General features: G+C 34.8%; 1 protein-coding gene across 4 annotated transcripts; it reads right to left on the bottom strand.

Moving 5' to 3' along the window:
• Nucleotides 1-349: 349 nt before the first annotated feature.
• Nucleotides 350-7,955, bottom strand: LOC121235327 (calcineurin B-like protein 9). Of its 4 annotated transcripts, none has more exons than XM_041131671.1 (10): nt 7,570-7,955; nt 6,833-7,020; nt 5,840-6,011; nt 4,764-4,846; nt 3,052-3,111; nt 2,168-2,276; nt 1,973-2,025; nt 1,775-1,855; nt 656-768; nt 350-545 (listed from the first exon to the last, which is right to left on the bottom strand). In XM_041131671.1, exons 3-10 carry the CDS (start codon nt 5,916-5,918, stop codon nt 482-484), a joined length of 642 nt encoding a protein of 213 aa, XP_040987605.1. In that variant the 5' UTR covers nt 5,919-6,011; nt 6,833-7,020; nt 7,570-7,955; the 3' UTR covers nt 350-481. The 4 variants fall into 4 exon arrangements, with proteins under 4 accessions (XP_040987605.1, XP_040987606.1, XP_040987608.1 ...); XM_041131672.1 differs by having other exon boundaries at nt 5,840-6,005; XM_041131674.1 differs by having other exon boundaries at nt 5,840-5,966.
• Nucleotides 7,956-8,283: the final 328 nt, after the last annotated feature.

The following is an 8,283-nucleotide window of genomic DNA, read 5'->3' as shown; positions in this document are numbered from 1 at the left end:
AAATAAATGCATTTGCTTGCAACTTCACTTTCCTATAAAATCTGAAGGCCATACCATTGCAATAGATCTCTTCAGGAAAAATAAAATAAAATAAAAAATGCCCTTTGCAAATAAGACAAAGGCAGTAAAAGCTTCGAATCATCGCCCTTTGAATGAAAGAAACAAAAAAAATTTACAATTTTAATTCATACTATCAAAAAGGAAATTGGCTACAAATTTCCAAACTAATAGAACGTTTTACAATCGGTAAAGTGTGGCCATCTGAATGCTGCGACTACCCCCCCTCCTTCAGCTGGTGAATAACTTCAGCTTCACATCAACCTTAACTACTCGGTTCTGAAAAGGGGGGTAATTAACTCTTTTCTTTCTTTTTGCCTCTCTCACGATGTTTGTTGTTCAAAGAATTACATGGGAATATCTATACCTACCACACACTAAATTCATAATATTCCTAAGCTATTCCTTTCTTTCTTTCTTTCTTTCACGTAGCAATCTCATCAACCTCAGAATTAAACACAAAACTTGGAAATGTCGTTGTTATATCCCTGGGCATTTAATTCATTCAGGAAGTTGTTAGAACTTGTGGAATATGGTGGTGAGATGAATACTAGATAGTCATAAAAATAGACCCAACATAAATAATAGGGTCTCATACCTCAGATAGGGGAGGGTCATGATCTTTAATAACGATGGATTCTTCATAACGAAGCTATGCCACTCAGACTTGTCTATCTTCCCATCTTGGTCCACATCAGCTTCCGAGAACGTCTGTCCATAAACATACATTAAGAGCTCCATGGTCAAATCATTGTTCATGATAGATAATGGACAAAATAAAAACAATTAAGTGAAACAGCAAATCCATATTATAAATACCATAAATATCCCAGAAAATCACACAGCAGAATCCTTTTACATTTGCTTTTGACAATCTAGGCGCTTTAAGAAACTTTTTAATGGATGAACGGGGAAACATATTGAGGGGATAAAATATGTCCTGCTGTGTCTTATCCACCCCCCCTCTAAAGTGGTATTGGAGTCTAGGATGAATAAAAATAAAAAAAAAAATAGAGTTAAACCTAGACTCTTATTTTGAATTTTTTATGGTAAAAATCCTAGAGACGGTGTAAACACAACATGCCTTTACCCAGTTGAAGGCCAGACTCGTTTAACTCGTCACCATCACACGAATCAGGTAAATCATTAGTTTGTCACCGTGATCCCTAGAAATTATTTATACCCAAGGGGTTCGAACCTTAGAACTGAAGGGAGCCTACCACCAAGACTAAAGCTCTTACCACTTGATCCAATTCCCTAGGGGTTAAATAACAGCTATCGTAGCTAGTAAATTTCTTGCTGTTGTACAAAAGACATTTTTTTTAATAAGTTACAACAAACAGCAAAACAGTAAATTTCTTGCTGTTGACAAAAGACATTTTTTTTAATAAGTTACAACAAACAGCAAAACAGTGATGTCGGAGCTCGAACCAGGGACCACTGTAAAGACTTGCAAGGCTGAACAACTGGACCAACACGTCAGTCCATGCTGTTCTACAAAATACAGATGGCATGCCTCCTACCCAGGAAATGAGGGAACTATGGGGCAGCGGGGGCTAGCTCACTTTGTCTAGCCATATACGACCAATAACCACCCGTGGGCATAAGGATAATTCGTAGGCTTCAACAAGTTTTAAAGGAGGTTCATCTAGAACAGGAGTATATTCATGTGACAGTTTATACCTCAAAATCTAGGATATCAGCAACCACAACTCACCTTATCCAGTATTATTTCAATGGTCTCATCGGCCAACTTCATTTCAGACTCGCAAAGAAGAGCAATTAACATTTGCTTGACCTGCCAAAATCCATATACAATCCTCATTTTGCAATAAGACTTGCCATAGCAAACAAGCAGAAGGCTGAGTTTGCATGCAAAGATAACAACAAACATTATCGTAAACTAACAACAGACCTCTTGGCGCTCAATATAGCCCGTACCATCCAAATCATAGAGCTTAAATGAAACTGCAGAACAAGACCACCCAATAGTTTTCAGTAAAGTAATATAAAATTCTAAATACATTATGGGTATGTATACCACCATGCATCGCAACAGTACTACATACTTTGCAATTGAATGAAAATATTTCATATCTGTGAAACTTACAATCAATCTTGTCTTCTTGTGGGGCATTAGGATGAAAGACATTAAGTGCTCTGACAAAGTCACCAAAATCTATGACTCCCTTCCGCTTAACATCAAACAGATCAAAGATCTGCAAGCAGAATTACTCCAATTTCAAAACCACCATAATTGATTGTAAGGAGCCATTGATAGCATATCAAAGTAAACATAGAAGAAAAAAAATTCACTGAATAAGTATTAAGTTGACATCAACTTTTCTCTTCTTTTCTTTCTTTTATATTCAATATTCCGTCTTTTTCTCTCTGTGCGAGATAAACAGCAGCCATGACCTCTAACTCAATTAATTAAATATATAACGAAAAATGTTTGTCTTGAAGCAGCAAATCAGAACCCGAACCTTGTTTTCCGTTTGCTAGGCTAAACTAATCAAATTAATTACTAGGCACCAGAAGATAATTAATGAAATATACTTCATATAGTTTATGTTTCCAGTAAAAGGTCAACCCTCGCTTTTTGTAATCACCGTTAGAAATTTAAAAAATTTCAAGTATCTACATTTTGCTTTAATTTCAAGTAATACTGGTTCAATGGTAAAATGTTACTAAAAGCTCCACAATCTCCATCTAAAAACCCCTAGGGGTTGGCTCAAGTGGTAAAGGCCTTGGGCTTGGGGGTATGCTCCCCCCAAGTCTAAGGATCTGCAAACAATCTCTAGGGGCCATTGGACTGGGAGATTTTCCCCTTGAATTACCCAAGGTGCACTTGCAGGAAACTCCTTGCCGAGAGCCTGTGCACCCCCGAGATTAGTCAGGATGCTGCTCCTGGACACCCGGTGCCAATAAAAAAAAAAAAAAAAAATCTCCATCTAAATGTTCATATAAAATGCAAACAACAAGATATAATACCCGATTCGCAAAGAGATTCTCTTTCTTTCTATTCTTGAAAAGTGCCAACTGAAATTCTTCCTGCATATACAACACAAATATAGTGTCACATTCTAACTTAAGATCTGCACACCACATTCCCAAGTCCTGATATAAATTGAGAACTAAATCGAAAAGTATAAATAAGACAATTCTAGATATTTTAATGTTACGTATAAATATTTAAAAGTTTGATTTCAATTTTCTTTTCTCGTTTTTTAAGATGCAACTCTATTAATCAAATTTCTTTTATTTGATTTGTACCAACATATCACTTTCAATAGACAAGATATAACTGATCCCTTCATATTTTTTTATGATACAATCAAACACAAGTAGGATCTCATCAATTTTAGTTTTAAAAAGTTTCCTTTTGCAGAAACAAATGTTATGGTATTATTTTTTTTCGTCAGACAAGTTTTATTGAGAATCTCTAAACAATGCATTTGAAAAAGAAAGATCCTTTTTTAATAGTTTTTTTTTTTTTTTTTTTTTGATAAGAAAGATATAAACTTTATTGATGTGATTTTAATAGTTATTTCTGTTTGAGAATTAGTTCCTTTCTTCTCTTTTCTTTTTTTAAACATTATCTTAAAACACTTGGATGATGATGGCTTGGAAATTCTTGTTTTAACCTTAATATATTGTAATTTATTCAAAACAACTTTGAGTTGAAGAAATATCTACCCATAACAAAACAATTTTCAATCAAGAAGTGTGTTGCCTCATCATCAACAATGGAGGAAAAATGCAAGGTGAGAGAGAGAACAGAAGAGTAAGAATTATAGAAAAGAAAAATAGAAGATTAAATTAAATTAAAATTATAGACAAAAAGTCCAATCTTTATGATTCCTTTTAACCTTCTCTCTACATGGTAGAGTGCTTTTCACACCTTCTAAGTTCTTTCGATCTTACACCAATCAAAAAAAAAAAAAAAGTTCTTTCGATCTTATTCCTTTTTATGGCACAAGTGGCTCTCAGGATACAAAAATGCCTCTCTGGATCTTTATTTGATCCAACATATTTGTATCATTCATTGCACTAACTATTGTAGATGACTCAATTGATCTTCGTCTAATTTTCTATTTTTCCTCAATTATACTATAAGACTTGCTCTTTATATATCACCTTAAAAGGTAATAAATTGTTTTTTGCCATGCTTAATATATAGTACTTTTCATTTCTAAAGATGCCTTTCAATAGGAAACTTATTTCTTGGGCCCTTTTGATATGACTTTTTAAGAAGTCTTGTTTAGTGGGGGCCTAGTACGAAAAACCAGAGAGAGAGAGAGAGCATTGTAGAAGATTCAATATTTGGATATGACTGCCAAACCCCTTCATCATCATCACATAATCGAATAGGAATGCATGTATTTGCAGTCGGGTGGCTGCCTATGCAAGTTAGGTGGTAAAGGCCCATGGCTTAATTTAGAGGAAGGAAACATCGATCACAAAAATGGCACAACTGACAGCACAAGACCCTTGCCATCCAAAAATGGGCAAAGAAGAAAACTAACAACCTTAGTTTTATTCACAAAATACACACACACAAAAAAAAAAAAAAGAGGATATTACCATAATACACAAAAAAGGATACAAAAAGAAAAAAGCGAATTAGGTAAAAATAGCATAGTGGGCAATGCAGTACGATAGATGATTGTTGGAGAGGAGTCCTTGGTTACAAGCAGTCATACCTTGTTTATCAACCCATCATCAATCACAGAGCTGCTGATGCTCTTGAAAAGCTCAAAAAGTGCTTCAACTTCACTAACACTGACTGAAGTATCATAAAAGGACAACAGGATGAAGACTTTAAAGCCAATGAAGAGAAACACCATATTGACAGTCATATAAAGGGGAGTAATACTGAGATAGATGAAATAACATAAATCAGATCTAGTCATCATCAAAACTCAGAATGATCTTAAGGTTCAGTCAGAAAAGCCATTCATTTCTTTTCTTTTTTAATGCAGCCACAAATCTCCCATTTCCAGATTATCATAATTGAAGATACAAACTATCCATTGAACCTATGACTTATCAAACCCAAGACAGCTTAAATATACAAAGCAAAAATTGTGAATGGAGATTTATCAAGAGTCTTCTTTTTGTATTCCTAAAGAGGGTGGTAAAACAAAATATAATATTGTTGCATAATCAACACATAAAGTTAAATATTGCTCATATTGGTATGGCCAGCCACAATAAGTGAAACGAGTTAAGATTAAAAAATAACAGGAATAAGAATCAAACTAAATTAAAATATGTTTTGTATTTTATAATTACCTATAGGTTTATTAACTATTTTCTTCCCATAGCCAAGTCTAAATTGCAAACCAACCTTTTGGGCTTCTAGCATTGCTATAACAATAACTATGATATATAAATTTAACGTGTGGCCTCACACAGCTTTAATTTGTTTTTCCAATAGTTCTCTTTTCTTAACTAAGATTATATCAAAACACAATTAAACAACACACACTTGCACACAAACACACAAATTGGTGATTGTGTTTTTAGCACTTAAATGTTGATTAATTAAAAGATTGATTAATTGTGTTTTGAACAAAAAATGGTCTTTTACAAATTTGTATAACTTTATTTAAATTTCACTAAATTAATTTTCCTTTGCTGAAATTCCAAGCCTCTCAAATATTAGAATTTAGAAAATTCACAACATTTACATGTCATGGTCGGATGGTCAACCGTTGCAAAAAAGCACATGGCGGATAGTGCATGCTGGCAATAAAACAGTGAAGGAGCAACTTACAAGCTGTTTGGGAAGCGAGAACTACTGGGTCCTCATGTCCAGGAACCTGTCTTCTTCCTGTAGACTGGAAACAGCCCATTTACAGAAGAGAACAAGGGAGGAAGGATCTCCACCACCAAACAAGCCCCTATGCCAAGGCCTCACTACAATATATCAGCAAAACCATCTTAACCTTGCAATTAAAATCAAAATTCAAACACCAACACGCGAGAAAAGAACAATAATTAGTCAGTTAGTTGATCCAAATTCACACATATTCACTAAATTTGAGAACAAGTCATAAAAGAGAACAAAATGCAAAAACTCAAACTCGATCACTAAAATCCTTGATTAAAAAAGCATCGAAAATCCCAGCCTCCCATTGACTTTCAACTAAAACAAGATGAACCTGATCAAACCCCCCCTATTTTGGGAATAAAACTAACGTCATCTTTATGCTGCATATTTCACTCTAGCCACGCCAGAGTCAATTTCATCACCTCACAGGTTCAGCCTACCATTGTTTTTGTTTCAATATGAAAAAAGTAAAATAAAATACAATTATTCTAATACAAGTTTTCCTACTCCTAAACCCACTGACCAGCTCTATAGTGATAGAATTCGGATTTTAAGGATCGAATCTGAAAGCTTTTAGTATTGAAAGAAAATTGGAAGAAAGCTTAATAGTTGGTAATTGTGTAGAATAAAATAATTAAGAATCATGGACTTGTTTTTTTTTTTTTTTTTTTTTTTTTTTTTTTTTTTTTGTTCATGGACTTGTTCATGGGTTCAAAAACCCTAGCAAGCAATTTTTTAGTTACCAAAAAAGTAATTGCGTAAAATAAATTCGACCAGAACATCTTATACAAATAGAAACCGAAACCCACCAAAAGTTACATTTAAGGATCAAATCCACATACACACGGTCAAAAACCAAAAACAAAGGAATCAAAATTTTAATCCCAAAATATCGCTGCACATGAAAAAGGAAAATAAACTATGGAGAGGCCGTACCTGCAAGGAGCTGAACGGACAGTGCTGTTCCGGCGCGAGGCAGTGATCGGAAGGAGAGGGACAACGGATGGTTAACGATGGGAAGGGGGATGCAAACTGCTAAAATTGCTAACCCCTCGAGTCCCAAATTAAAAGATATATCCCAGGACTCACAAGCTCATCATATTCAATACGAATCCAAGAAAACCCTACAAAAATCAAAGAAATTAATCATGAAAAAAATCTTTACATCGTTCAAATAATTTAGAGGGAGGAGACAACCCAAAAGTTCTGTCCGGTTGCTTAAAGCGCAGAATACTTATTATATTGTAATTGCATGGCAATTTTATACGAATAAGCAACTATCGTTCCTCAAAAATTTTCTCCCCGACTTTACCAGGAGACAAACGGGGTTTAAGAGATTATGTTGCCTCTTTTCGAATACAATAATTACGATGAGGCAGAATCCGGTGCATCTAGCTTTATTTCAAAAATGACTTCAAACAATGGCACGAAGAAGGAGACCGAGAGATCGAGCATTTAAGCATTTTTTCCATTAGATTGATTAGTTTACTCAGAAGCCAAACATCTAGCAATCCTTTCCAATCAGCCATGAACAAAAATAAATAATAACCCCATACCTAACTTCGAAACCCACGCTGCTAAATAAATAAATAAATAACTTCAAAGACCCACACAAACCTAAAATTGACCCAAAAAAAATACAACAAAAAAACAGCGAAAAATGAGAAACTTACCGACCTAAAAGTTGGCCGGGAATTCAGATTCTAGAGAAAATCCCACAGAAAGAGAGGTTTTAGAGAGAGGGACAGCGAGAGAGAAGTTGGGGGTTGATCGGACGGCTGCTATGGACTTTCAACAGGTACAATCCCGAGAAATTCAAGGCCAATTTCACTGAATACGAATTGTTCCAAAGAAGTCGACAGCGAAGTTGGAAACGCCAGTGGCACTGGGGCATATATAGCAGGAACATGCGCATAACGCTCTATTTGAGCGAGTGAAGAAAACGAGGAATCCTTCACCTATCGTACGGCTACGATTAACTTTCAAACCCTACAGTCACGAGAAATTCACGGCCGATTTTGATTGAAAGAGAATTGAAGTGAAACCAAACAAGAAAGTCGACAGCGAAGTTGGAACCGCCCGTGGCACACCGGCTCTGTGGCACATATATAAGAGAACGGTGGACGTGACGCTCCCATAGAGCGAGTGAACGAAACTGGGAATCCTTTACAGCGTTTCAAGAATATTCCCTTTTTATGTAATTAAAATAATTAATTAAGAGAAACCATACTCGCACAAATATAATTTTTTATAAAAAGTTAAAAAAAAAAAAAAAAAGATTTGTATAAAAAAAAAAATTAATCTCTTAATAATAAAACTCACTTTTTATTAAGTGCACTCTAGAACTGTATAGAATATTACAAGATAATTAAACCATAACAAACCTT

This window comes from Juglans microcarpa x Juglans regia, chromosome 6D (assembly GCF_004785595.1).
Source record: "Juglans microcarpa x Juglans regia isolate MS1-56 chromosome 6D, Jm3101_v1.0, whole genome shotgun sequence".
NCBI classification, from domain to species: domain Eukaryota; kingdom Viridiplantae; phylum Streptophyta; class Magnoliopsida; order Fagales; family Juglandaceae; genus Juglans; species Juglans microcarpa x Juglans regia.
Note: the sequence above shows the minus strand (reverse complement) of the source record. Positions and strands in the feature narration are given on the sequence as shown.

Excerpts from the sequence above, each read along its gene's own strand:
- LOC121235327 (XM_041131671.1), bottom strand. The coding sequence starts at position 5,918 with ATGGGCTGTTTCCAGTCTACAGGAAGAAGACAGGTTCCTGGACATGAG. Across the intron at positions 4,847-5,839 it reads TCTCGCTTCCCAAACAGCTT|TCAGTGTTAGTGAAGTTGAA; the intron begins GTAAGTTGCTCC and ends ATGATACTTCAG. Across the intron at positions 769-1,774 it reads TTGAAATAATACTGGATAAG|ACGTTCTCGGAAGCTGATGT; the intron begins GTGAGTTGTGGT and ends GTTTATGGACAG.